This window comes from Helicoverpa armigera, chromosome 3 (assembly GCF_030705265.1).
Source record: "Helicoverpa armigera isolate CAAS_96S chromosome 3, ASM3070526v1, whole genome shotgun sequence".
Taxonomy (NCBI): Eukaryota; Metazoa; Arthropoda; class Insecta; order Lepidoptera; family Noctuidae; genus Helicoverpa; species Helicoverpa armigera.
Genome location: NC_087122.1, coordinates 12,976,766 through 13,004,606, shown reverse-complemented (window position 1 = coordinate 13,004,606; position 27,841 = coordinate 12,976,766). Strand labels below are relative to the sequence as shown.

The 27,841-nt window shown below is 37.7% G+C and overlaps 7 protein-coding genes across 8 annotated transcripts; 3 read left to right on the top strand and 4 right to left on the bottom strand.

Annotated features, from left to right (window-relative positions):
• Positions 1–3,091: 3,091 nt before the first annotated feature.
• LOC126053633 (uncharacterized) lies at positions 3,092–3,973 on the bottom strand. Its single transcript, XM_049836200.2, has one exon. It carries the CDS (start codon positions 3,866–3,868, stop codon positions 3,125–3,127), a length of 744 nt encoding a protein of 247 aa, XP_049692157.2. The 5' UTR covers positions 3,869–3,973; the 3' UTR covers positions 3,092–3,124.
• A 3,323-nt stretch (positions 3,974–7,296) lies between these two features.
• Positions 7,297–8,117, bottom strand: LOC110379321 (protein lethal(2)essential for life). The gene has a single exon (XM_021338933.3). It carries the CDS (start codon positions 7,984–7,986, stop codon positions 7,444–7,446), a length of 543 nt encoding a protein of 180 aa, XP_021194608.1. The 5' UTR covers positions 7,987–8,117; the 3' UTR covers positions 7,297–7,443.
• Positions 8,118–10,018: 1,901 nt separating this feature from the next.
• LOC110379313 (protein lethal(2)essential for life) lies at positions 10,019–10,905 on the top strand. Its single transcript, XM_021338926.3, has one exon. It carries the CDS (start codon positions 10,121–10,123, stop codon positions 10,676–10,678), a length of 558 nt encoding a protein of 185 aa, XP_021194601.3. The 5' UTR covers positions 10,019–10,120; the 3' UTR covers positions 10,679–10,905.
• A 478-nt stretch (positions 10,906–11,383) lies between these two features.
• On the bottom strand, positions 11,384–14,086 carry LOC110379323 (alpha-crystallin B chain). Its single transcript, XM_021338937.3, has 2 exons — positions 13,957–14,086; positions 11,384–12,350 (listed from the first exon to the last, which is right to left on the bottom strand). Exon 2 carries the CDS (start codon positions 12,348–12,350, stop codon positions 11,496–11,498), a length of 855 nt encoding a protein of 284 aa, XP_021194612.3. The 5' UTR covers positions 13,957–14,086; the 3' UTR covers positions 11,384–11,495.
• Positions 14,087–15,394: 1,308 nt separating this feature from the next.
• Positions 15,395–19,607, top strand: LOC126053606 (myrosinase 1). The gene is made up of 9 exons (XM_064043730.1): positions 15,395–15,540; positions 16,129–16,244; positions 16,602–16,794; positions 17,193–17,364; positions 17,630–17,834; positions 17,903–17,997; positions 18,131–18,430; positions 18,667–18,908; positions 19,289–19,607. The coding sequence occupies exons 1-9, from the start codon at positions 15,401–15,403 to the stop codon at positions 19,422–19,424; spliced, it is 1,599 nt and encodes a 532-aa protein (XP_063899800.1). The 5' UTR covers positions 15,395–15,400; the 3' UTR covers positions 19,425–19,607.
• Positions 19,608–20,582: 975 nt separating this feature from the next.
• Positions 20,583–24,393, top strand: LOC110379317 (myrosinase 1). Its single transcript, XM_064043729.1, has 9 exons — positions 20,583–20,688; positions 21,234–21,349; positions 21,632–21,824; positions 21,962–22,133; positions 22,241–22,448; positions 22,533–22,627; positions 22,715–23,017; positions 23,208–23,449; positions 24,055–24,393. The coding sequence occupies exons 1-9, from the start codon at positions 20,633–20,635 to the stop codon at positions 24,197–24,199; spliced, it is 1,530 nt and encodes a 509-aa protein (XP_063899799.1). The 5' UTR covers positions 20,583–20,632; the 3' UTR covers positions 24,200–24,393.
• Positions 24,394–25,836: 1,443 nt separating this feature from the next.
• On the bottom strand, positions 25,837–27,788 carry LOC110379318 (uncharacterized). 2 transcript variants are annotated; one of them, XM_064043728.1, is made up of 3 exons: positions 27,517–27,788; positions 27,389–27,442; positions 25,837–27,177 (listed from the first exon to the last, which is right to left on the bottom strand). In XM_064043728.1, exon 3 carries the CDS (start codon positions 27,163–27,165, stop codon positions 25,846–25,848), a length of 1,320 nt encoding a protein of 439 aa, XP_063899798.1. In that variant the 5' UTR covers positions 27,166–27,177; positions 27,389–27,442; positions 27,517–27,788; the 3' UTR covers positions 25,837–25,845. The 2 variants fall into 2 exon arrangements, with proteins under 2 accessions (XP_063899798.1, XP_021194606.3); XM_021338931.3 differs by lacking the exon at positions 27,389–27,442 and having other exon boundaries at positions 27,500–27,787.
• Positions 27,789–27,841: the final 53 nt, after the last annotated feature.

Sequence of the window (27,841 nt, the reverse complement as noted above, 5' to 3'; positions counted from 1 at the left end):
CTCTGTATCCATTTCAATTACTTAAGTGCATGTTACACTTATTTACTTTAAATCAGGTAGTTAAACTCGGTTTAAGTAAGGAAATTAAGTAATTAACAGAAACCTGCAGACACTCTAACTTAGTGGTAACTTAAACGTAACTTAATCCTCAGTCGTAACCTTATGTTAATTCAGACATGAGCTTAATTCGGGTGTTCGTGCCATCTAAGTTAAAATTAAGTAAGTTTTCAGCTTATATTGTTTGCGTCTGGTAACTTATCTAAGTTATAACATTATGCTTATTTACTTTGTATGACTTCTTATTCACAAAAGATTTTTCTCGTTACTGACCTGCTATGTTTTTCACTTGTTTTTGTTTAGATTTACATACTTACATACGACATTGAAATCAAGTTTTTTGGCATACAAATAGGCATAAATGCGAAAGTAACTCTGTATGTTTGTCTGTACTCCGCGGTTTTAAAATAAATTATTAGTACATAGACTGACAATTGAAATAACCAATTTTTATCCAGATGCGGGAAGTAGTTTCCTCGAGACTTAGGAGGCACCACGGAGAATAGCTGGTTTCCTAAGAAATAGTTCTTGTTTTATATTTTCCACTTAATTGGTTTATCATGTAGTTGTATGTATGTAAGTTTGTTGTACTACTATGGTACTTATTTCTATTGACCTATGATAATCATGATGTACGATTCAGCGTATATTTGTGACCACAGCCGCTAATAACTCCCGCTAATCTAATTTATGGTTCTAACGCAGTCAGCAGTACGCACTGTAGTAAATTAGAACCACTAGAGCACATTTGTGGGTAAAGTAAACATCATTAAATAACGGCTAATCAGCTAATTTCGGTAATTTAGGAATCATTTGATAATTAGTGTGTATTTTTCTATTCTGTTATCGCTATAGTACCTGTTATTAACTTTCAAAAACAAGCATAATGAAGGAACTGAAGAAAAAGTTACGTCTCTAATTTTAGTACAGCGCCATCTAGTAAACATATTATGAACTATAATAAAACTGCTAACCTGCATTCTTTCAGTTGGTACTATCACAAAAAAAGGTATTCAACGTAGTATTTCGGGCTTCAGTTACTTTATTAAATGCAACATTTATTTAATAGATGGCGTTGTTATTTTTTTCACATGCTTGCCGGTATTCATCGATAAATATTTTCAGTAGTTCATTAACATGGGCAAATGTTGATGTTTGGTCTTATTCTAATAACACCAAGGGCAAGCAAATAGGGCAATTGTTAATTACCAACCTAAGGAGCTAATAATTCCTAATTATCAAGCAAACACTGGAGACACAACATGACAACAATATTATGTGCTTAGTGCTTAGTCAGACAGTTTGCCGTCTCAGTGAACATTCGTCCGCAATATATCAGGTTATCATAATTAGCACTAATGCCACTAATTATTGAACATCAAGCTTTATGACGCGGGTGGGTAAATATCATAACAGCTATATACATGCTGTTTGTCGCAGATTCAGTACCATCCTGATATTTGATGGCTTGGAAATCCTGAACCTTAACTATAATTTCTCATTATGAATCAATCGTTGCAGATCCGTCAAAAAGTCTGAATCGTTCCATCTTGAGCTTTTCTAATTAACGACAAAACAATACTTAGTGTTCTCTATTTGGCGAAGAAAAGCTGTCCTTCAGTGAAGCTGAGAGTCTTAATGTTGCTACGAAGTTATGTAGTGCTTTAAATATTTCATGATCTTCTGTCAGTCAAAACCTAAGTAAATGTATTTCGAAAAGTACTTTTCATTGTCACATCATTAGGCCTGATCGCTATGCAAGAGGCTAATACCTAAATTCTGGTGTATTGAATCATGCAAGGGTATAAATGAATCATTTGTTTCTATTTCTATTAATCAGTGTTACTTTGATCCGGGTTAAAGGGCGCAGATAACACATGGTTTCAAAGACAAATTCAAAAATTAGGAAATATTTATATGAGACTTTGAATGAACCTAATGAAGCCCCAAATGACATGTTTTGGGAAAATAGTCTTATTATTCAAGTCTTATCAATTCTCAGAAGTGTGCAAAGATACGAGTAATACAGCTATGTGGTAACTTAAGTTTATATTGTTTTCCTCAAAGCATTCAATCAAATTCTGCCTCAAAGTTTCCATCTTTACTTCATCATCATCGTCCTACCCCTATACTAATGTTTATTTGTGGTTGATGCAGAATGCTTTCTCCCACACTTCTTTATCTGACGTCATGTCACAAGTTAAGTTCTTGCCAGTTCTTTCACACAAACCAACCATTCTTTTCTTAAGGGTTGTCTCCATCCTCATGCCGCCATGGTCACGCTCAAGACCTTCCTCACAATATTTCCATGTCCGATGGGCTGCGCCACTTTCAAACGTAGGTTTCAGTGTACTTAAGTGTACCTACTGACCTTATAGGTACAATTTATTTAGAGGAAGAACTGACTATCGGATAATTATTATTATTGAAATGTCGTTATCGTCCCTGTTTAACAACAAAGAACGTGTACAACGGTAAATACTATACTTTCTTGTGTACAAACAAACATTACTGCAATACTAAAAGTTATAGTATCGATTGGTCGATTATTTTCTCCACTCATTGATTCCTAACTGAAGATCCATTGATCTATTTTAATTAACGATTTATTGTGCTTTTAAACTAATATACTCACAAACATGTGTATGTAAATATTTTCGCGTTTAAGATAAAATAATGTTGAGGTAAAGTATTTACTGTATAAGCCAGTATATGCAAGTAGTCAATGTAGCAAATTGTATCTGTCACCGGTGAACTACTGGTATCTACAGAATAATGAACAACCGTTGAAGTATTATTATGACGTCATCAAATCACAACAATACCGACTATGCTGAAAGTTCCATGTTTAAAAATGGCGACTGTATTTAGCATCGCGTTTAGATAGTAACTGCATGATAAGAGTGGTCATTATGGCGTCGCTGTTAGCAATGAACTGTAAACAGTAGTTACAAGTTAACTCTCACTATCAGACTGCATGCACACAACACACATAAGCACAACTCGATAACACGGAACGGAAAAAAACAAGAAATAGTTAAAAAAAAACTTTTATTTAAAAAATACTCTAATACCTAACTGGAACGAATTCCACCTCGTCTTTAAGATCAACGGCGTAAGTAGTGGCTTCTACAGCATTAGTGTCCGGAACTTCGTTGGTTCTGAGGTCGATTTCCTTGTCCTGGTCTCCTCTTGCTAGTCCAACATCGACGTCCTGAACTCCTTCATTCACGTTGGTTTCGATCTCCTCCCGGCTGCCAGCGAAGCGTGGTCCCACTGTCGTTTCGAATCCTCTCTGTTCCGTCGTGGTCGCCTCAGTCGGCACAACGCTTCCTTCTTTCAAGGGGAAAGTGATCTTCAAGGTTTCCCTCTCGAACACCCAGTTACCAGTAACGTTCACACAGTCAGGCAGGGTCCTGACGTCTAAGTAGTTCCTCTCGCTACCTTCAGCGTACTTGTGGTTAGCCTGAATCATCACCAAACCATCTCGTGCCTTCACAACAATGTCTTTCTCTTCGAATCCAGAAAGGTTGATGGTGATTTTGTACTCGTTGCCCACGATTCCTCCTTGGGAAGTGGTTACAGAGCTGGGGAAACGGCGGGAGAAGTCAGCCAGCATGGTATCCAGCTCCCGAAGTTCCTTGGAGAGATCCGACCAGAACCTGGTGGTGTCGAATACATTTTCGTCTACGTAGGGGTGTGTTCTCAAGTGGTAGTTGGAGAAGGGTCTTTCTTCGAACATGTCGTTGAAGTCAAACTGTGGGGCCGCGGCCGCCCCGGCGACGAGAGCGCACAGTAGCAAGGCGATCATTTTGACTCGAATAGTTGTGAATCACTGGTGCGCGGGAGTGACCAGTGCGTCTTATATGTCCGGACGTCGGGTTCATAGGTTATCGCCGTTATCGCTTCACCACATTCTGGAGTGTGCAAACAATTTTGTCTGGTCTAAACAAGAGGTCTTGCATATTCTCAGAAATATAATTTCTTTGTTTATTGTTTATCGACCCTATGTTTTACAGATTAGAGTTTATTTTGCAATGAGTATTTGTTTTGTGTGCTTGTATTAGGTTATGTTCTCAATCATCTGAATGGCGAACAACGGTTGTTTATTGCGTTGAATTAACGTTATTTTTGTGTATCAATAATAGGAGTTCCCTACTCGTAGTATCTCGAACATAGCTCGATATAGGTATTTTTAGGTGGATAGCACACAGGCTTATTCAATAAGGTACTGTTCGGTGCGTTGCAATAAAAGCACCTAAATGTATCCGAGTTTTTCGTTTCATCAGACATGCTTTACTTACACTAAAGATAGGTGAACATGCTTCAAGTATTTTCTTGAATGCTGCAGGTTTAATCTAAAAAAAAAGTCGTGGTGGCCTAGTGGGTAAAGGACCAACCTCAAGTATGAGGGCGCGGGGTCGATCCCAGGTCAGGCAAGTACCAATGCAACTTTTCTAAGTTTGTATGTACTTTCTAAGTATATCTTAGACACCATTGACTGTGTTTCGGATGGCACGTTAAACTGTAGGTCCCGGCTGTCAGTGAACATCCTTGGCAGTCGTTACGGGTAGTCAGAAGCCAGAAAGTCTGACACCAGTCTAACCAAGGGGTATCGGGTTGCCCGGGTTACTGGGTTGAGGAGGTCAGATAGGCAGTCGCTTCTTGTAAAGCACTGGTGCTCAGCTGAATCCGGTTAGACTGGAAGCCGACCCCAACGTGATTGGGAAAAGGCTCGGAGGATGATGATGCTGCAGGTTTAATCTAAATATTTGGAACCGTTGAACACATTTTGTTAAATGACATTGAAAATAAAGAGAGCTGAATTGGAATTTCTCTTTTAACTTCTGCGTTTTGTTTTGTGATACAGGAAGAAACAATTTATTCCCACGGTTTACCTTAGAGTATGCAGATAGTTATTCGAGAGAGTTGCCTTATCTGTGATAACTTCATTAGGGTAATTAAATAACTGGTTCAATAATTAAAATAGTGTATACTCAGCTTAAAGTACATCAATAAATATGAATTGTTTATATTACGAAACGCGACATCTGTTTCCCTAAATGAATCATTAAGTTTCGATGAAATACAAAATGTATAACAGTGACAAACAAAGTAAGTAAGTAATGTGGTTACAAAAGTATTAATCATGCATTTAGGTGCAAAAACTTGCATTCGTTCATATGAATTTATTCAAATTATTAGGTAGCTCATCCACACCACACAATAATTTTAAAACAGACATGTGACTTATTTAATTAGAATTATCCTAAAAAACGTTAGTAATATATTTCCATCTTGTATTAGAAGAACTTTTACAAAAATGGCAAAAGGTTAATATTTTGTATCTTGTTTTCAGATACGAAAAATCAATTGATGAAATTAAAATGAAAACTCCATAAGTTCAAAAACCTTAACTTTTCAGGAGAAAGAAATAAGATGTGGTTAAGGCGTTTCCTTTCTAGAAACGCGGAAGAGATTTGTACGTAAACCATGTTTGTAACGAGGAATCTCAAAATATGCTGATTTCAAAAAATATCTCACCAAACATAATTAAATTGTAGATACATAACTAGGTACCTGATTACTATAGGTTATATAATATCCTAGGGGGAAAAGTATGGCAGGCAACCCATGACTAGGACGATTGACGTTCCTTGGAGGAGAGTTAAGTTCAGCAGTCATCATCATCATCATCATCTCAGCCATAGGACGTTTACTGCTGAACATACGCCTCCCCTTTGATCTCCACAGATACCTGTTGGAGGCGACCTGCATCCAGCGTCTTCCGGTGACCTTTATAAGATCGTCTGTCCATCTTTTTGGTGGAAGTCCTACGATGCGCTTGCTAGTCCGTGGTCTCCACGCCAGCACTTTTCAGTTCAGCAGTATAATGATGATATTTAATTCTAGTGCGGAAAGCAGATTCCGCAGAACGTGGGTGAAACCACAGGCAGGAGTTAATTTTTTCTATGTTAGTAGTGGATTTGGGTTGGGATGTTTAATGCTACTATTTTCTAGGTACCTACTAATTATTGATATGTGGCCGGGCGACCGTGTCAACATTGATAGCCCAGGGGGAAAACCTGTTGCAAAATTACTTACATTCGTTGCTCTGTTATTGTATTGCTATCTGCAAAATCCAGCGGTTTATCTATTAAGAGCTATTATTTCCAACTTGGGTGTTTCCACTCCCATTCTGATAAATCTATCTACCTATCCATTGGGTGTGTCATTGCTTGCTTTGCCCTTCATCAACCATAGCTATTGGGTTCGGCTTCCAAAGCCAAGATGCATCGGAGCATATTTCTCATGAATCTATTTAGGTATGCCTACAAATATAAAAAAAAATTGCTTGTTTAATGTTTAGTTTGCTGGAAGGCGCTAGCGTGAAGTGTCAGAAACCGCCTACTAGTTAGATTTGAAAAATTAAAAAAAGGGGCTATAAGCTACTTTTTATCCAGGTGCTTGTGGTAGTAACAGTTGAATATCGTCTTGAGTTCGATTTACGGGTGGGGCATGGGTGGGGCAGAAATCGCTACATGCGTTTTTTTTTTCGCAACACTGCTCGGAACTTTAGAGAAAGAGATGTGTCCATGCTATCCAAGGCTCCACCGTATTACCATGACGACGACCAGATACAGTAAAATAGTGAGACAGGAGACAATAAATTATATTATGTACCGCAACTATTTCAATGACAACTTCATCGGAATGACAACTTTTATTTCAGCGCCATCTATGGATTCACCTGCGAACTAAAAGGTCTCTAGTTTTACACTAGATTTTTACCATCTTCTAGTAAAAACGTCTGTATCGTAGTTAGCTTAGTAGCTTCATAGATGGCGTTGGTGGTTACATTTTGAAAACAAGTTATGCAAGTGGTACCTACTGTAGGAGCAATAAAGTTGTAGGGTTTCCTATGGTTCGTTTTGTTTCAGTGCTATCTTTCTTTAATTATCTCGGGTCAGCTAGATAGGTATATAGGTACCTACCTATGTGTGGGTCGATTTGCCTCTAACTAGGTTTAATAAATTGAATTAACTTCACCGTTTACTATTTCTTTGATCTGAGGTTTAGGGTATTTTAAAAATAATCTAGGTACCTACAACTTTTCGTGTAGATTATTGAACTATTTGCCTATATTATGTACCTACCTACTTACTAATGCAAAATGCATTACCAACCTACCTACCTATCTAACCTGACTGCACATAGAGGGAAATAAAACAACCAAAGTAGCGTTTAATGACTAGAACGTCATTTAATTAAAGTAATAAGTAGCATCAAATACAAAAGGAATCACAGCTTCACAACACAACGAGAGCACGGAATGATTACACGGTGGTTAACACAAGTTTTATCCACTAACACTTAATTAATATTTTAGCCTTGGTTTTCCTTGACTTCCTGCTGGCTTTCTTGCTTCTTCACAGGTCCCGTGTGAATAATAGGCACAACTCTTTCATTGTTTTCTTTCGGTGGAGGCTTCAATGGCGCCGTGATTGACAGCACGCCGTCCGACGACAGTTTCGACATCACAGAATCAGCATCAATACCTTCTGGTAAAGCATACCGCCGGCAGAAGCTTCGAGATATGTACCCATGCTCGTCCTGCCTCTCCTCATGTTTAGCTTCAACTACTAAATAACCATCCACAGTCTTGACAGAAATTTCCTCCGGAGCAAAATGTTGGACGTCGAGATTCACCTGGAATTTGTCCTTGTCGGCTTTGATTGTGGAGCCCGTGTCCTGGGCTGCAGCCTGTAAGTTTCTCCAAGGTCTGTAGTAGTCCCGGGATGCTTGAGGAACTGCGATGATGGTCAACTGGTCCTGCGGTGTCAAGCCCAAGCCGAAATGCTGGTCAAGGAGACGGCGTGGGTATTGCCTTGGGCGCTCGTACTCGAAAAAGTATGGATACAGCGACATTTTTACAGTTTATAGCACGTTCACTGGTTTATAATTCACTTCGTAAAGCGTTTCGAACTTTTGGATACTCTCCGATACTTTCGCTCGCTTGTTTGACGTCTTGCAATTGACTGAATGCCAAATAAAAGCCGGTCGGCATATTTATATCGCTCACAGCGCCATCTAGTAGCTGATGGAATTTTCTCGAATTCGAGCTCTCTAGAATGTGCATGAAGGCGCGCGCAATCGCGCATGCGAGTTGCTTACCAGGTGCTACGAACGTTCTGGTTGAGATGCTAGAAAAGGTTTTAATTTTTCCTTTTTTTTGCCAATATGTAGATTTAATTTGTAATAAATTGAATGGGTTTGTAGTTTGTGTGAGTGTAAAATAAAAAATGGATTCTTTAAAGAAAAAAAAAAGATTCTAGAAAATGTTTTTGCGTTTACCTAAACAAATGCTTTCTAGAAATTATGCTTCTTATTTATATAGATGTGTTTTTATACTTTTTATATAATGTTTAATGTACCTATGGCGTAATGGCAAGTTATACTTGTCTTATTTTACGTATTTTCTTTGTGTTTCGAAAAAAATATGTTTTTCTTAACTAAAAAACATGTAATACTCCTTTTGTCAAAATATAACTTTATAATGCAGTTTCAGTTTTGCTTCACCTTGGAATAAAATTGTTTTAAAAATCGAATCAAAACCATAAATTGCTGAAATCGTTCGATTGTTCTTATTTTATAAATCCATAATAATCAGATATAATTTATCAAGCAATAATTGGTTCGAATAAAAATATACAATTTCATTTCCAATAGTAAATAATAAATGATTCTTCATGGACATAACGTGTCAGTACTCTACCGATTGTAATTGTTACCGAATGTTGTTTACCTCAGCCCACAGTGGCGCCGCCTGGTGTCGAGTAGCGTCAACAGCGCTTCTAGAAATTTCAAGTTTCATCAACCTTTTCTCGAAAAAGGATTAATACACATAGCTGTTCACATATTATGAGCATCTTTGATAGATACCTAATTTTTGCCATCGTTAAATAAAACATTATGTAGTTTCTTTTGTTTGTCTTATGTTTTTTCTTTCTATTATTATTTCTAATACTTACTTAGTTATTGACAAGCTCATTAAGGGGGAAGCGTAGCTTGAATGTTGAAATTAAATAGGTACATTTATGTACATATCCTAAATCTATGAATAAATAGAACACTTTTAACTTTAAGATTTATGATGATATCAAATGCTTGACGTCTATCTGATGATGATGATGACGTGTTTCTACATTCTCGACAAACACTGGTGTAGACCTGTGTAGACATATTTTTAACAGTTCAAGTGCTTAATGAAATAAAATGATTTGACTTGGCCAATCATTAACATTTGATTACATCTCTACGTTCCAGTAGGTACATTTATGAAGAAAGAAACTGTAAAGTGTTCAAAGTCACATTGGCCCAACATAATTATCTGATAAGTGTAATAACTCCCTAAGCTAGGACATTATCGATTACTCGCACACACCCAGACAAGGAGACACAGACTCAGAGCATGGAGTACCAAATTGTATGTCAGTGTTACTCTATCTATAAACTATGGTATGTGTTTGTATGCATCACCATGCATCTCTGATTACAGGCCAGTTTGTGTAGACTGAAAACCTGCAGTTCTAGCTCCATTTTAATATCGTCAAAATATAATTTTCTTAGCTGGTTTTTGGGATATTTGTGCATACTTTTTTATACTGTACATTTTAAATATGCATATTACTGGTACTTGCAGCTTTGACGCTACGCTAGAAAATTAACTTCAGTAATTTCAGTAGCAACCAGGATACTTTTCATTAATAAATAAATCTCAATAACACTCATTCTACTCTTTTCAAAGAAGATCTAACACAATGAAGATGATGACGACATTATACTCTTTTCAGTCATCCAGTTTTTTGTTGTAATGAACTAATAAGGTTCTATTCATTTTAAATAAATAGTATACAAACTTCTTGCTGACGAATGTTTACAACAACTGGCCAGACAGACTTTGGTTTCAGCCTGCGCAGACTGTCATGCGCCGTGCAAATTGATACGTAAGCTTCAAACGCTGAACTGCATTTATTTTCCGTTTCCGAAAATATCTGAGAAAATGTCGATGTTCCCATTTCTTCTCGACGTGGAACGCCCTAGGCGATTATCCGACCAGCATTTCGCGTTGGCGTTAACACCTGAAGACATACTAACAATGGTCGCTCCCCAATACACCTCCGATTACTACCGGCCATGGAAGCAACTGTCAAACTTGCTTCGCGACGTCGGTTCAACAATAAAAGCTGATAAAGCTAAGTTCCAGATCAACTTGGACGTGCAACATTTTGCTCCTGAAGAGATTTCTGTGAAGACTGCTGATGGATTTGTTATCGTCGAGGCTCGTCACGATGAGAAGAGAGATCAACATGGATGGGTGTCCCGTCACTTTAAAAGGAGGTATGCCCTGCCTGAAGGATGTACCTTTGACTCTGTTCAATCTTGTTTATCATCGGATGGAGTTCTGACTGTAACGGCGCCGCTTGAGCGTCCTCAAGCCGTGAATGAACGCGTGGTGCCTATCATTAAGACTGGTCCAGTGAAGACTCAGATTGATGGCTCTAAGACTGAACTGGGAGATGGTGAAGCTCCGCAGTCTCCGGTAGAAAATGGTCAGTAAATGCATTTGCAACTGTTGCGATGGGCGCGCCGCCAATCTAAGAATAGTTACTACGTAACAAATGATCTTGACCCTCAATGGATATTAAATTATTTGTGTCGACGACATCTACGTGATAGTGCAATATTCTACACAATTTTTAAATGTGTCTAGACTTTTTGTTTACATTCCAATAATATTTGGGTGGATATTGTTACAAAATTGTTAATTAAATTATTTGTGTGATATATTTGTTTTTCCTTTCTATTTACCAAACAGATAGAAACTTGGTATCGCGTGGGATATCGATAAAAATCATCTATTACTCTGAGTAGGTCAAAAAGATAAACAGCAAAACAAAATTTCTTTTTTTTTTCTTCATATACCCTATTAAAATATTAAAATTATGAACACATTTAGTAATTTGTTACCAAATATTTATTTTGGCATACAATTTCTATTATTAACTTAGGTACGATTATTAAGGTTACGACATCTATAAATAAATTGTGTAATTAATACTCCATGAATCATTTGGCAATGATATTGAATTAGCCATTTAATAGCAAATGTTTATGGCATTTTAGTCGTCATTATTCCAAATATAGCTTTCTGACATATAGTAAACTTATTTGGATAATTTTTGAAGAAAGTTTTCAAACATACTTTATTTGTAAGTTTTATAAAGGCATTTTTCTAAAGGTTTAATTAAATAAAACAATCTGATTTTCAATACTTGATAAGTTTATTTAAAATTAAAAAATAAAAATAGGCGAATATAGCACAGATTGAAATCAGTCTTACAAGAAAAATAATATTTACATAATTTACATAACATTCACTCAGCTTCTTCTGTGATTGGTTCTGGCGATCCAATTTGTTTCTTGATAGGTCCTGTATGAGTGATTGGCACTATCTTCTCGCCTGTAGAAGGTAGGGCCAGTACTTTGGGTGCTGTGACCGTCAAAACACCATCCGAAGACAGTCTGGACTCCACGGTGTCAGGTAAACATCCCTGAGGAAGTGCATATCGCCTCACGAACTGTCTTGAGACATACCCATGTTCATCTCTCTTCTCTTCATGCTTTCCTTCAACAATCACATGACCGTCAACCACTTTTACGTTTATTTCTGCAGGTGAAAAATGCTGAACATCGACATTCACTTGGAACTTTTCATCATCTGATGTGATTTTGCCAACTTCGTTCAAAGCCAACTGGTTCATAGCCGATGATAGTTGTTCGATAGGTTTCATGAAGTTTTCCCATGGCCTGAAGACGTTCTCCCAAGGTTTGAGGAATGATGGGCCGAAGAAGTCGCGAGGCATCAGCTGGTTGTATGGAGAATAGCCGAAGAAGTTCTCGGGTCTGAAGAAATCCCTTTCCATGAGGCGGATGGGCCTTTCGATGTCGTAGAAGTAAGGGAGCAGCGACATTTTAATTTGTTTGTTTATTACTTTCTTGTTTTTGGATAGTGCACTTTCTTGGTAATATACTGCCGGCATCCAGACTAACGCCGTATTTATACCCGGGCGACGCCAACGCCCCCTGGTATTGTGGACGTGCGTCAATTTCGAGAAAGTGCTACGCTTTGCTCCAACATGAACGTTGTGGAACACGCTAGAGATGAGTATAGCCGCTTCGCTGTTGATTCTAGAAGTCCTTGTTGTAGATAGAATTGAGCAAAGCGCCATCTAGTGAGAGAATGTGAAATCAATGATCGTTTGTTTTTGTAAAAGACGCCATCTCGTATCGAGTAGAGGAATTAAAAGTTTGTAAATAAAACATTGTTTACTGATAAATGCTGACGTGTTTGTTGATAATTTGGGAAAATATCAAACATAGGTCAGTAGCGACTAGCAACTGTATGAGTACAATATGATATGACGTTATCTTTGCAACCAAAACTTGTTGACTTGCAGTGTTAAAAATACAAAACAACATTGACTTAGGTAGCCTACTGGTTAGGTATGCCTACTAGATTAATGACAAAATATTTACTTAGTGTATGTAGTACCTAGGTATTCAAATTGATTTATAAAAGAAGCATCCTTATAACGTTTTTTCACGAATTTTTCAGTAAATCATAAAGTAGCATAATAACAGCGTAAGGATCTTAACAGTAACCGATTAATCGTAATAGGTAGGCAAAGGAGATAAATCAGTCATACGGGTCGATTAGGAAGGTTATGAAGTCACGATCGGTCATTGACCGTTTTATCAGTATAGCACAATTGCGAAAAATCCCCTTGTGCATCGGTCATGCAACGTCAACTTTTGTAGGTATAGAGACAGACTCTTAGATCTTGTCCCATCATTCTTAAGCTAACTAAATGTATCGTTGATCTCACTGATAAAAATGTAGTTAGAATCATTTTGATTAAAAAAGCGTATTATAAGATTCAGGATTTTATTGATGACCGGGATGCCTGGCGTTAAATTAATATTATTGTTTTTTTCTTTTTCTCTGCACATGTTCTGCAGGCTTCCCCGGCGACCACGGGCACGGGAGTGCCTCCGCCCAGACCAGCCAAGCGGAGCGCAAGTTGCAATATCTTTTTCGGAACCCATCCCTGTTACCCAATATTTTTTTTTATGTTAGTATAAATTATTTTTCTGTTTACAATTGCACTAAAATTATTTTGTATAATTCATTAATACATGATTACTAGCTTAATTTGCATTTTATAACTTTCTCAGGAATAGCTATAAAACTACTGTAGGTCATTAATTGATATTTGTTTCTTGCCGCTTATTTTCCATGAGACCAACTCTTTGGGACCGTTCGTCGTTAGAGCAAAATAAATAATGTAATATTTTAATTTTGCGTTCCGATTCGTTACAGGCATAAAATTTCACGTAGCAGGGTACCGTCAGAAATAAAAGTGTAAGAAAAAAAAAGAAAAGTTAGATATGCCTCTGTTACTAATAGTAAGCAGTAATTAACTGAATATGTGATAATAATGATTCGAACAAAAATTCACTCGAAAATGAGACTCGATACTCTTTGTATAGATAACAGAAATACTAGCGAGGAGATTACCTATATGCATATAGGATATTAAATAGGCTGAGCGCTAATTTGGTAAGTATTGTGAGATATGAACTCACAAAATAACCAGCTTCTTTTATACTGCTGCATTTGGACGGGATCAATATAAATATTACAATCTTTCAATAGCCTCTTATCACTTACGAACAAATGCGAGATGTTCACATTTCTTACTTTAACAAAAATACAATATACTAAAGCTTTTTCTTGTTGACAGTACTTTTTTACAAAATTAAGTAGGTACTTACTGATGACGAATCGGAACAATGTAAAATAAAATATTTTGTCCGATATGGCTAATTGGAACACAAGTTTTATGGGTAACAAATCGGTGTAATGGAAATTTTGAATAAGTTGTGTGCACATAGTAATAATAAGTGCAACTAATTTAATTAAAATTACTGAAACAGTGGTTGATTGTTGGCACTGATAGTTGTATACAGGCTGTTGCAGCCCCGGATCTTCAATTTATTTTAGGCGGGGCAAATCCTGAAAAATGCCGCCCCGCCTACCTACCTACTTATGTTTATTTTCACCAACGATTGTACCTTTTTTGGTAGGTAAATGACTATAAAAAAGTGTTCAAATCATTGTAGGCTCAAACTGTTGGCCAGGTTTAAGTAATGAGAGTCGAGACAGATTAATATACACAAAAAGTTATTTTTGTTACATTTGACTTATAGAAGGTATGACAGCGTAGATTTGACTTATGAAGTTAGCAAAGAATCGATTGTATAATATTGCGCGAGCGAAGCGAGCGCGAAATTTTTGTGCCTACGACACAAAAGTACCTGATTAAGTACATTGTCAAGCAACAAGTAGCCGCGAGCGAAGCGAGTGCGAATTTTTTTAGTTATTTGTTTGAAGACTCACAAATTAAACTGGGAATTATGTACAAATAAAAAGAAACCGTGATTAGAGCGAGTGTCATTAAAATTTGTGTTCGTTGATTCGGTGCGTCAATAAAAATAATAAACCATCAGAAAAAGAGCGCGTACATTGTCATTTAGTCGCGAGCGTAGCGAGCGAGAATTTTTTCACTTAGTTGGAGGATGTTAAAAGTGAAAAATAATCAAAATGATCAATTAAACAAAGCGAAGGCGACTTTTTTAGAAACTTTGCTTGTCAGTATCATGACACAATGTGGAACTTCCTTATCAAACGGGTGTAATTTCATCGACATTTTCTGGTGGTGGGGCGCCCCGCAGCGCCCCTAAGACCGAGGCGCCCGGGTTATTCGCACACCCTGCACCATAGGTAACTATTATGGTAATCTGTGATTTAAAATCACGCAGCCGCCTGATTTTGCCGCCCCCTGAATTTGCCGCCCGGGGCATGGGCCCCGGCTTGCCCCCCCCTAGATCCGGGGCTGGGCTGTTGTCATCATTGTATTGTTATTTGAAGCAAAATTATGCATATTTGGTCATTACAATTGGTTACTTAGACAATTTTTTCTGTACAGGTGAAACTGGATAAAAGATGAGTCTGAATAATGGAAATGAATAATCTTTTGGAGTCATATGGAGGGAATTTAAAGGTACCGGTCTATATTTTAATTAATTACTTTGTTCTCCAATCTGAAAACTATTGACATAGACACAATATTGGGGCTATGTTAAGTCGTAACTTATGTCATTTTCTTTAGAGATCTTATTCTGAACATCCTGTAGTGCTACCAATTACGATGTAGGTATGGGAAATAGAAGACCTTTGACCTGTCTGTGGTACTATAAAACTGCTTTCTGTGCTTACCACCTTGTCACAAGTCATAACACCATGAACAGTACAATGTGCCAGTTCTCGGGGGTATTTTTCTTGGCTCTCCTATATTGGTAAGTGCTTACCATGAAGAACTCGATATTCTCGATTCGATATATTGTCGATATTCTGAAGTAGATAAAGTTTTTTTCTTTATTAAAGTTATTAAATAGGCGTGCCTGCCTCGTTGGTCTATTGTCGATAGCGCGACTTCTGTGCACGAGTTCTCGGGTTTGGTTCTCGGGACGGGCCGGAATCGCTTTTTGGGTTTTAGAAACAAAGGTTTCACAGAGCAGCCCGCAGTCTGGAAGTTGGCGGTGTTACACCCTTGTGCCTGGGAGAGCACGTAATGCCGGCGTCCCCGAATGCTACCCAGTAGCAGTCGTTATTACAATTCCACGTCAGAGGTCGTCAAGCGGATTTGAAAACTTCTGACACCAGGGCTTAGGTACTAGGTGATTAAACCTGCGGCTCACTCGATAAGAAGAAGAATAAGGCGTAGGCTTATTAGGGTCAACGTGATCGATAAAAAATATCGATTTTAGTGCTCGGTTTAAACCGGTTAATAATTAGTTTATGGTCTAAAATGTTGAAGCGGATTCTTATTATTCTAAACATTTGAGAATCTAACCCAACTTTATAAATGATTTTTTTTATTCCAGTGTCAATGCGAGTGTACTTAACAATGAGATAGATTCGCCGGTGTGTTTCAAAGATGGCTTTCTGTTCGGCGTCGCCACAGCGGCATACCAAATTGAAGGGGCTTGGAATGTATCTGGTAAGTGACTTATGAAAGCATATAAGAGGAGCACATACAATATGGGGTCGAGTATATAGGGCACTATATAAGACGAGAATATGAGTGTAGTACTTAAAGGAATTCTTAAGAAACTAAGCCCATACGGGAGTTTGTAAAGGCACAAAGGTACAAAAGGATATAAACTGGGAAATTACATAAGAGAGTTAACAAGGAAAGTTCATTTATAGAGGAGCATATAGGTGTAGTATAAAAGGGAGTACATAAGGGTAGTACACAAGATCTTACAAGGGCACGACATAAGAGTGATTACAAGGGGAGTAAATAAAAAGAAGAAATAGATATGACGTCACAAGTAAATAAGGCTTTCTCTTCCAGGTAAAGGTGTGAGTATATGGGATAAATTGACGCATGAGGAACCTGAGAAAATATTTGATCATTCGAACGGTGATATCGCTGACGGGTCCTATTATAAGGTGAAGGAAGATGTCAGGCTTATTAAGGAGTTGGGCGTAAGCCTCTATAGGTTCTCTGTGTCATGGCCGAGGATTTTACCTAATGGACTCAGCTAGTAAGTATCAAAAACTTAGCAAAAACAGCATCACGCGTACTAAAGCAAAGCTAATCTAATATGATTTCCTTCGTCGCAAAAAATATGGGAAACCCCTTCCGAACCCTCCAAAAAGATATATATTTTCTTTCTGAAGCCCAAGTATAATGTTATATGTATTTTTTTAATACTATGATTATTTCAGAAATAGTACAAAAAAAAAACATTAAATAAAACCAAAAAATAACTCTGTTAATCTGTCACCCTTGAATAACAAAAAGTAAGTCTAACAAAAAGTACATGGATAGTCTCGAGCCCTGAGAAAGCTAGTTTCTATCCGGGTCTGGCCTACCGGAAGTATATTTCTCAGGACGCAGGTGGAACCACGAACATCTAGTAGATTCTATTTTTCTCTCCAGTAAGATAAACGAAGACGGCATCAGGTACTACAACGAGGTGATTGACGAGTTGATTCGCAACAACATCACGCCGGCTATCACAATCTTCCATTGGGACTTGCCGCAATATCTACGGGACATGGGCGGGTGGACCAATGCACTTATGGCGGATTTCATGGTTGAGTATTCTCGGGTAAGTCTGTTGCTTATTTCGTAACAGCATTGGTAAAACTGGACAGATGTGACCGAACCCCAGATGGTTGACGCTCATTGGGGGAGCCCTAAGTTCAGCAGAGGACGGCGATAAGTTGACTAGATGAAGGTATTATACTGAAATAGTTGAGTTTTTTTAAGTGAAGGATCATGAGAAAATTTTTACTAAACTGCTTCTGAAGGTGATGACAATGGAATGGATATGGAGGTCAAATTATTATTTTAAAGTCTACAATATTTCACAGATTCTTTTCGAAAATTTTGGCGACCGAGTCAAGATCTGGATGACTTTCAACGAGCCGTTAACATTCTGCCAGTTAAGCGACTACGCTGGTGCGGACAACCCGGAAGGCAGTGGTATTAAATCGTATTTATGTGGCCACAACGTCATCAGGGCTCATGGGATGGTATACCGCATGTTTGAAGAGGAGTATCGCCCTAAAATTGGAGGTAAACGTTCAAATTGCCATAGAACTGTTCTCTTAGATGTATTTTCTCATGAACATAATTTTCTGCAGGTGAAATGGGCATCGTAATATCATATGCTTGGGAAGAACCCTATTCTGATTCTGAAGAGGATAAGGCTGCTGCTGAAAGAGCCAGAAATTTCCAAGTGAGTTCTGTCTTTCGAACGAGCGCCTTTTGAGAGCGTTGTCTTTTATTCCTGAGAATTACTGCTTCTGTTTGTACATCTGTAGGACAAACTGTCATTTCTAACGCAATCACTTATTAGCACTATTTTTCAGTTCGGTTGGTTCGCCCACCCAATATTCTCGGAAGCTGGAGACTATCCCCCAATAATGCGAAGCGTGGTAGACAAAAACTCCAAGGAACAGGGATTTCCTAGCTCAAGACTACCTTCGTTCACTCCAGGAGAGGTGAAAATGATTAAGGGATCTGCCGACTTCTTGGGCCTGAACCACTACACGACAAGATTGGTACAGCAAGTACCTAAGAATAACTCTAACCCAACTTCTGAAAATGATATAAATGTCAAGCAGATTATCGATGAGAAATGGCCTAAGACTGGTTCGTCATGGTTGAGTGTGAGTATTTCGAAAAGCGTGATTCCCCCGGTGTGCGGTATTGTGACGCTTACAAAACTTACAACTTGATCTAGCAGTCTATAGACAGTAACAATTGTGTGCGAACATTTCTAGCTAACACTTTAACTTTGTACACGTATCTTCGCACACATTTTCTTTATGATTAATTTTGGCAGAACCTCGCCATATCAAAGCATTATATTGAATTGTAACAAGCCTGGTGTAATTGTTTGCAGGTGGTACCTTGGGGCTTCAGAAAAACCTTGAACTGGCTGAAACTTGCGTACAATAATCCCAAGATCCTGGTGACCGAGAATGGCATGTCAACCGGACCTGGTCTAGACGACAAGAAACGCATAGAATACATTGATGGATACCTGCGATCCCTACATGACGCTGTTTATGAAGATGGCTGCAATGTTGTTGGCTACACTTACTGGAGTTTGATGGACAACTTTGAATGGAAGCGTGGTTACTCGTAAGATATTTGTAAACCTTACTTTAATGCAATTTTTCAGTAACAATAATAATACAAGCCTAAGACTGCTACAATGTCGGACGGACGGACTATCTGAAGTAGTCAGTGAAAGCAGGGCGCACCTGGTCCTTTTGGAAATCAATAGCTGAGGCCTACCTTCAGTAATAGCTGAGATGAAGATAATCATGAATTAGGTACAAGCAAGGCAAAGTTTAGGCAGGTCGGGAATTTCTAACAGTCGACTTTATCGTCGGATCCAAATGATAAAAGACTTATGAAGCAAAGGTCTATCAAATTACTCTTAGTTCTTACAGTCTTCATTCTCTCATTGAAACCCGATAGGTATAAACTGAAACACAATATGATTATTTTTGTTCCAGTGAGCGTTTTGGTCTGTACGAAGTGGACTACGAGTCGCCGAACTTGACGAGGACACCGCGTCTATCTGCGAAGTACTACACCAGTGTTGCCAAGACTGGCTGTCTGCCTGACAGCTTGGCTGACCTTGAATTATAATCATGAAGACGTAGCTAAAACTAATGGAAAATCGAAGAAAACGCTTATACTTAATGTGAAATGAAAAAAAAAAACGGACTGAAATTGTTTTTGAAGCTTTTTGAAATTGGTTTAAAACAATTAATTATCTCAAATTTGGTACTAAATGTACTTTAATAAAATTATTTAACGTCTGCATTCATATTTCTGTGTTTTATTTGTATAAACTATACCTAACTATTCGAACATAAGACGACGTATTAGATAAAAGACTGAAAAATAAAATGTGCATAAAACAATCAAGAACTTAAAAACGTTTAAATTGGAAAAAACACAAATAGATACTTTGCGCCACTCCTTCGATTTTTTTTTAATTTTCACCTTTTGCAAAAATATATTATCCTTCAGCTTACTTTAAGGCGAGGAAGTGGTCAACAATAATTCCATAACCGGCACGCGCATCTAAGGCGCCAAAAGGGGTCGGAGCGTCTGAGCGGCGCGAGGATAACAATACGCGCGCTAGCTTATAACTAAAAGTCGTAAGCGACAAAATGGTTTTGTAATTTTATTATTTAAGGCTCGAGCAGACCGGATGCGTATGCGTAACCACGCGCGTAGTCACGCGCGTAGTTACGGCGTAACCATGAGTTGTAATGTATGGAAATGTATGAGACAGGCCACACCGCTTGCGTAACGACGCGCGTGTCTACGTTACGCAAGCGGTGTGGTTCTACAACTCATGGTTACGCCGTAACTACGCGCGTGACTACGCGCGTGGTTACGCATACGCATCCGGTCTGCTCGAGCCTTTAGAAATGATAATTTGATAAAAAATCCTACTACAATTTTAAAGAGTATGTATATACTCAACTACTAAAAAAGTTAAGAGGCTTTAATCGGTCCCGTTTGCCCATAATATGTGAATCTCTTTTTAAAAAGAGGTATGTTTGATATATTTTTCTCTGTTATAAAAGTTACCTAATCATGTTTCTACAACTAACAAAATAAGGTTTATATCATGAACTTTCAGGTAACCAAATTGTATTTTGATCCGTTTTGTATTTACTGAGAAAAATTGACATCCTTGGCGCCAAAAATTCCAATTCGTCCTCTTAATAAGTATCCCTGTGCTTTACAACACCCCGTAGGTTTAATACAATGACAATGGCCAGTTATCTGTTGTGTGTATTCCAGTTTGTTGCGCCGGCGCCGGGTGCCGTGATATCGACATGTCCAGGATTATTTGTTTGTTCTGTGCTGTGATTTATTTGGATTTATTATATTGGTAAGGTATTTTGTGTTAAAAATAGGGGAATATTTTGATACATAGGGAATCCTACTTGATATAATAAGGGTTGAGGCAAAAGTTTGATTTGCTTGTGTGTTTCGCTGAGCGGATCGAAACTTAGCAGTAAATGGCTTATGAGGTACACCAGAGAAACTGTAGAGGTTTTCTTAAACGGGTGTGGGAATTAGTTCTCGCCACCAAACCTTGGCAAACCATATTCAAAATCGATACATTTTCCTCAATTCCATAATAAGATTGACATGAACTCTTCTCCCAACGCCAATTAAGATAAGGGTTTGTTTGCAATTGTATCAGTCTTGTTATTGTTCAAAATAAACAGTTTAACAGTAATAATATATTAATTGATCTTCGGAAAATAAAGGATTAAGGTACTATGGAGATATTAAACGTTCGGATGAAATTATCATACGCAGTTCTTCATCTTCACTCAGCCATTGATGTGTTATGACTAACAAATAGGCCACCACGACTTACCTACCTATACCTTTTTAGTTACCTAAATCAAACTTTTTTTATTCCAGTGTAAATTCAAGCGTCCTGGACAATGTTTTAGATTCGCAAGTGTGCTTCAAAAATGGCTTCTTGTTCGGCGTATCCACGGCTTCCTATCAAATTGAAGGAGCATGGAATGTCTCAGGTACTAAAGACATACTTAATTTACTGTGATTTTTTTTTGGAAAACGTCCATTAAATCTCATAGCTTATGCCAACTTCGTTTAGACTGGACTCGCATTAATTAAAGGAATCATACGTAGGTACACTTTTTCTAAGGTAGTGAGAGTCGAAATTAAATTAGATAAAAAATTATCTGAACCTAACCTAAACTCACTGTTTACGGGCTGGTTTTCCTTAAAAAGAAAAGGCACTAAAACCAGACATCTGAACGGTCCCAAAGCTCAAATGTCTTCCTATTTTCCAGGTAAAGGCGAGAGCATATGGGACAGATACACCCATGAGCACCCAGAGAGGGTGTTTGACCATCAGAACGCAGACACCGCTGACGCCTCTTACTATAAAGTGAAGGAAGATGTCAGGCTCATGAAGGAGATGGGCATCAGCTTGTATAGGTTCTCTGTATCATGGCCGAGGATACTACCTAATGGGATGAGCAAGTAAGTGCCTCTTACGCATTTTGAGATCGCACGTTGGTAAGAATGAGACATCCACAACGCAAGGGTCATTCAAACTAAAATCACCTAAGAATGCTACTTATCACTAAACTCGCTTAATGAAGGGTTTCTTTTTTCAGCGAAATAAACGAGGATGGGCTGAGGTACTACCATGAACTCCTAGACGAGTTGAAACTCAACGGCATCACTCCGGTCGTCACGATGTATCACTGGGACTTACCACAGAGTCTGCAAGACCTCGGCGGGTGGACCAACCCAATTATGGCTGACTATTTCGTTGATTATGCGCGAGTAAGTATGAAGGCTTCCAATTTGAAGCTTGTTTGAACAATTTCGTATTTACCCCTAAAAAAACATCATGTAGGTACCTACTTAACCAAAATATTGCCCACTTTTAGGTGCTGCTGGAAAATTTTGGACAAAAAGTGAAGATTTGGCTGACGTTCAACGAACCGCTATCATTCTGCCACGACGGATATGGAGGTGACGATGCTCCGGGAGGAAGATCAAGTGGATTCGAGGACTACTTGTGTGGTCACACTGTGCTAAGGGCACATGCTTTGGTGTACCGCTTGTTTGACAACGAATTTAGAAGAAAAAATGGAGGTACCAGAGTTCCCAGTAGTACCTAATGAATAATAATTTCGGGTTTCAAGCACACGAAAAATTTAAAAAAATAATACTTGGCAGGTGTTATGGGCATCACGCTGTGTTTTTCGTGGATGGAAGCAGCCACAACATCTCCTGAAGATCAGGCAGCTGCGGAAACTGCAAGGCAATTCAACGTGAGTTAAATATCTTTGGAGCTTGTGATTTTTACATACAGTAGAAGGCAAAAGGAATAATTACCAAGTATGACTTACTTTTTCCAGTTAGGTTGGTTTGCACACCCCATCTTTTCGGAGCCTGGTGATTATCCTCCTATCATGAGAAAACTTGTGGATGCGAACTCCAAACGGCAAGGTTTTCCTCGCTCAAGACTCCCTTACTTCACTCCTCAAGAAGTAAAGATGCTGAAAGGATCCTATGACTTCCTAGGCCTGAACCACTATACTACGTATTTGATAAAGCAGGGGTCTAGAAAGCTTAAGGCAACGCCATCGTTTTTGGATGATATGAATGTCAAAGTATATCAGAGGGATGATTGGCCTAAGACGAATTCAACATGGTTGAAGGTAAGTTAAGATAAGCAATTTATTTTCGAGGTGAACTGAAAACTTTGAAGTTTATGTATAAGCCATTTCTTTCATTAGAATAGTTGTAGATTTGAAGAACTACTTAGGTGACCCCTTTTCCGGACAGTTTATTTTTGGATCATGCATTGGAGAATTAGTCTACCATACTTCAACCCCTTTATCTTTCTAGGTAGTGCCTTGGGGCTTCAGAAAATCCCTGAACTGGGTGAGGCTAAACTACAACAACCCTAAGACCTTAATAACTGAGAATGGCGTGGCCTTCGAGGCTGGTCTTCGCGACATAAGGCGTATCAACTATATCGACGCGTACTTGCGTTCTCTTCATGACGCCATATTCAAAGATGGCTGTTTTGTGGTCGGATACATTTACTGGAGTTTGCTGGACAACTTTGAATGGATGAGAGGATTCTCGTAAGTTTTTCTTTAACTTTGGTGATTGATTCCGATTATGGTCCTGTGCCAAACTTATAGTAGGTACCTCACTTTTTGCATCGGGTAGCAACCGTGAGTAGATGTTTCTATGTGTTATTTATTTATTTACTGGCACACCAACAGACAACACATTACTTGTTCAAAGACATTTTTATTTATATAGTGCCCATGAACTGTATCATTGTTTAGATGAGGTCACAGGATGCAAAAATACATAGCTACCTATAACTAGTCTTATCAATGTGACTCAGTTTGTTTTTAAATTGTATTACAATGATAAAAGGACATAGTATAAGCAGATCAACAACTTTATTATCAGTTGTTCGTCACGTTGCCACACGCGACCTTAGGGAACTACTTCCCGCACCCGGATAAAAAAAATCAGTCAATCTGTGTTGATGTGTTCCAAACGTGGTCCTTTCATTTAGATCGCCTAAAAACTATGAACTGAATGAAACTATAAATGAATGAACTGTGTAAAATATGAATGAACTGTGTACGTGACAAGACTTATTTACTTTCCGATTCAATAAAGTAGGTACCTAATAATAATACTTACCTATTCATTTGTTCATTTATTCCAGTGAACGCTTCGGTTTATACGAAGTGGACTACAAGTCGCCGAACTTGACTAGAACACCGCGTCTATCTGCCAAGTACTTCACTAACGTCGCCAAGACTGGCTGTCTGCCGAACAACTATGCTGACTATACTTATAACTCTGATTAGTAAATGTACTATCATTTTGAATAGTTTTAAGCTCCTCATCACCATCAGTTAAGCCATATGGCGTCCACTGCTGGGGCAAAATTCTGCTAATTAGTCATAAATACTCATATTATTATTTAACATGAATATACTAAAGATAGAAGTGCCATAAAGAGATGTAAGGAAACAAATATAAGACTTGGAAAAGTGTCATATTATTTGCCATATAGTAAGGAAACAAATATAAGACTTGAAAGTGTCATGGGTATTATTTTGTTGTTTTTGAGCATTCAGAACCTATACATAAACTAAGTATGTAAATGTGATTTTGAGTGTTTATTCAGGTATCTGTTAAGTAAGGTTGTTTCCTAGTACCTATTCAGTCAGTTAAAAATAGATAACTGCACCAAAAGTTCTCAAAACTCGAAACACCATGAGCGGTATATTATATTATTATAACCGACCATATAATTTTTAAATGATTTTATAGCAAACCATTTACATTCCGAACATACTCGTCCAGTACGAGCGTCCCGTGGTCGCATCCCCCCGCGCTACCTTGACGGCGCGGACATAGATGCGCTCGGATAGCTTCGGCTTCTTTCGGCTCGCGCCGCTTAGGCGTCGAAGCGCCTACGACTGTTGGCCGGCCCGCACCCCGCGCAGTCCGCCACCAACCGGCGTGTGATACACACATATATATGTATGCTCGTTCCGCGCAGCCCCGCCAACAGCCGAGGCTAGTTAGTTTTACACACGAAGTCTATGTATACCACGAATCCTCCCGATAACTGTGTTTCGTTAGTGATGAACTCTTTTTTGTAATAATTCTTATAACTTTTTTGTACTTTTCTGATAATGGTGTAGTGTGGTTATGTTCTTTCTTCATTATACAAACGTAATCATAACCAGTGCGTTTAATTGGAAACCCCACTCCCATATGTGGCGCCCAACGTGGGGCGCCCAACCCCACTCCCATAATTTATATTTAATCATCAAAAACTGCGAATAGCGCCGACTATTATAGAGACCGAGATGCAGCGACGACGTCATTTTACATTACATTTGACAATGACAAATATTTGACAGTGACAGATATATTACCGAAATAACCTCAGAATTATTGTGATATTTACTTGTTTGTTAATTGTATTTGAGCAATAGAATCATTATCATAGATCTTTGCCAATAACCAACATTTTACTTAGCGAAATTAGAAACCTGTAAGTATAACTTATAGTATTTCTGATTGTTTACATTAAATAAATAGAAAACCAATATCAGAATAGTTAAATCAATTAAAAACTCATGTACCTACCTACTAAACTTAAAAATGATTTTTTTGCAGTTCTTCTATGCAGTCGTACGGTGACCAAGACCAATGTGTGTGATAAAGTGCAAAATATGTCCCAAGCAATAAAGTGCGCCTGAAACCATACCCACACAATGACAGTCAATAAAATAGATTTCTATGTAAATACCTAATATCATTTGTGATGACTGCCCTGCCTCTTTAGGTGGATGTCAACATGCAGTAGCAGATTGATTATGATGAATTCATCAAAATTATTATGCGGCCATCAGTAAACTTTTGGGAAACAAAATAAATATATTTCCATTGTTATACAAAATAAAACATGATAAATAAAAAGCTTCTGTTTTCTTAACTAGATTTTAATAATATCCTGTATATTTACTAAAGCACATGCTACAACAACACATTTATCTATAACTGTATACAAATTAGTATCAATCACACAGTGAGGTTTAAAAAGAGAAAATTCCCTTAAACGTCTGTCGACTCTTTCCATGTGCATTCGAAGGCTAGCAACTTCTTTAGTTGTACAAGTTTCTGTTTTAGTTAATTTTGATTCTGGACCCACACTTGGCAGCCGCATCAATTCTATTCCCTTTTGGAGGAAAAGGTTTTGAAGGTTTTTAAAACTTCTGTCAGCCAATATTGAGACTCCTGGTTCCATATTCTCCAAAAACTTACAATTTTCAACTAGGGTGACATCACTTATCTTACCGCTGAAACCTCCAGATATGAAATTAATCATACCATCTGGTGTGCTGCTTATTAAATACTTTAAAGTAGTAGTAGTATTAGCCTTTTTGTAATCAGACCAGCTTAGGGCTTGACGGATTGCTTTCATAGGTTTTTTAATTTCTATTTCAAAGCAGTCAACAATGTAGTCAATTTTGTGATATTTATGTCTAAAAGCTATTGGTAAATTATTTTTAATTTTCTTTGAATTTCTTATAAATGGTTGTAATACTTTGGCTATTTCTACAACATGTTTTTGAAACAGTTTGTAAGCATAATATTTTGATATCCCAAAGTGATCACCAAGCTCGGTAAAAGTACTATTTAATCTTATTTTTTGTAAACAAAGATAAATGTATTCCTCCGGTATATTAGTATTTCTTTGAATAATGTTAATCAAGAATAAATAGTCTTTTGACATGCCTATGTAAAACTTAGGGTTTTTCTGTATCCTTTCTAATGTATTTGTGAGTGATCTTTGACCAAATTCTTTTTCAATATTTCTTCTAATTATTTGTAAGGTTTCTTCTTCCATGTTTATGGATTGATTTTCTTGATCACTGTAGTCTGTTAATCTAAATTCTGCTGACGTCATAGATAGTGATGTAGAATCTTTTGGAACACTTGGTGTTTCTTCAAAGCCAGATATTTCTTCTGCAATATAATAAAATTCTGATGATGATGGCTCCCCAATACAGTTTTCAATTTTCAATGGTGATGTGACTTCCACTTCGGAAGTCGAAAGAGAGGTCAGGATAGATTTATCGACACTAAATTCATTTGAACTACATTCTTCACTAGGTAAATATGTTTCCTCAGTAACTCCTGCATATTCCATTGCTGCTGCATCTTCCATACATGCAAATTTTGAAGGCACACAATTTGGTTTCATTTGTATCTTGACTGAACCCATGATTTTGAATTTCGTGTAGTTCTCCATATCTCTTGGTAGCTGTTAATAAAATAGAGATTATAATAAATATCTATACATTATTTATTTCATGTAACCACAGTAGGCTTTATTTGGTGGTTCATACCATAGATGCAGGATTCTATTCTACATTTTAGGCCAGCGTGATATCCAATGAGCCATAGACATTGTTTATAAAGAATGCAATTGTGAAATCGCGTAAATATAATGTAGAGAAAATTAGGGTACCTACCTAATATTTCTGGTTAGTCATCAACATCCCTGCTGGGCGACGATAAGTACCTAACTGAAGCATTTCAATTAATAGAAAATATTAAAATGTCTGAATACTTTATGAACTTACATCAAAATGATCCTCACAAAAATAAATTGAAGATTTTGTGGAAAAATCGGAAAAGTGTCTTCCACCCAACTGTAACCATTTTTTGCGCATTTCTAACGATTTGGTGGATTGCGGAACGTGGATGAACAGTTTGTTTGGAGCATTAATGGTCGTATTTCGACAGTCTCGCACAACACAAATCTTGTAGACGGTATTCATTTTATTATTTAAGTTTTTTGAACAGCAACAAATCTTTTCCATCGATGACACAAACATAACCTCTAAAATAAACAAAAACAAACGCTACGTTTCTTTGCACCGTTTTATTTTACCGCGTACACAACTCAAAACATTTGAGGTATT